The sequence below is a fragment of the Haplochromis burtoni genome, unplaced genomic scaffold (genome assembly GCF_018398535.1).
Source record: "Haplochromis burtoni strain Fernald_Lab_line unplaced genomic scaffold, NCSU_Asbu1 Contig_2960, whole genome shotgun sequence".
Classification (NCBI taxonomy): domain Eukaryota; kingdom Metazoa; phylum Chordata; class Actinopteri; order Cichliformes; family Cichlidae; genus Haplochromis; species Haplochromis burtoni.
Window position 1 is genome coordinate 2,432 of NW_024585321.1, and position 1,119 is coordinate 3,550.

The 1,119-nt window shown below is 44.6% G+C and overlaps 1 protein-coding gene across 1 annotated transcript; it reads right to left on the bottom strand.

Moving 5' to 3' along the window:
• Positions 1–1,113, bottom strand: LOC106632884 (the record flags this gene model as incomplete). Its single annotated transcript, XM_014331582.2, is given in 1 exon segment — positions 1–1,113. A coding segment is annotated over 1 exon segment (899 nt), but the record flags the coding sequence as incomplete, so codon positions are not given.
• Between the last annotated feature and the right edge of the window lie 6 nt (positions 1,114–1,119).

A 1,119-nucleotide genomic window follows, 5' to 3' on the forward strand; every position in this document is an offset into this window, starting at 1 on the left:
TGGACTGGGTCAGGAGGAGAGTCTTCATCCTTGACATTACCATAAGCAGAAAACCCTTCGATATTTATAATAGCATGAGTTTTGGTTATCTTGTGAGGGTGGATAAACTCGATGCCCTCACCTTTCACATGAGCAACCTGCAAGAACTGGCCTCCCCCTGTGGAGATGACCTCACAGTGTAGGATATGAAGCTGACACAAAGACTGCTGAGGACACGTGATGTCAAACAGAGGTCCTGCAGGCTTCTTGTGGTGTTGGGCCAGCAGCCTTCTGTTCCAAGGGACAGTCCTGTAAACCACATCTCCTTCTCCCTTCATGACAAACATCAGGTTGGTCACACTGCACTGGTACAGGCCTGGACAGGAGCACTGGAACATGTAGGTTTCATCACCAAAATCATCAACACTGATGTTGGGTCTATACTCATGTAACTTCATGGATGGTAAGCTTGCTGCCCGTGTTAAGTTGTTCCTTGGTACGTTGCTCAATAAAGATGAGTGACTTTGAGAGCGAGTCAGGCAGCAGAAAGCTGTGGAGCAGATGTGCAGGTGGGAGCTTGGTGGCAGGGTGCTGCTCACTGAATTAAACTCAGTCCCTACAGGTGTTTCTCCTGTATGATTTTCAACATCTGGATGGGTTTCTGCTTGCCAGGAAGAAGCTCCCAACAGGTTTTCAAGCTTTTCTTCATTGCTGCATTCAGGAGACCCAGTTACCAGTAGACTGTGAGAAAGTGTGGAAACAGACGATTTACTTTGGTATCTGCTGTAGTTCATAGGTTCACAGTTTAATTTAGTAACCTGACTTCTAAGTCTCAAGTTCTTCTCTATTATACTATTAAATTTCAGGCAATCACAAAGTTTGTGAAGAATGTATGTCACCAAATTTAAATCAGACCACATATGGTCCTTTTAGTGTTGAGGTCAGTTACTTTTCGTAAGTTCTGAGGCGATCTGTAGCACCTCCTCTACTGTCTCTGTGGCTGCTGTGCTCCGTCAACATATGGCTAATTACTGACACAACACTATTTGACAGTGAGATAGACCAGGCCGAAGAGAGATAATAATGATCCACCAAGAACACAAGAACACATTCTGAAATTTCTTAACCCAGTCTTCCTTA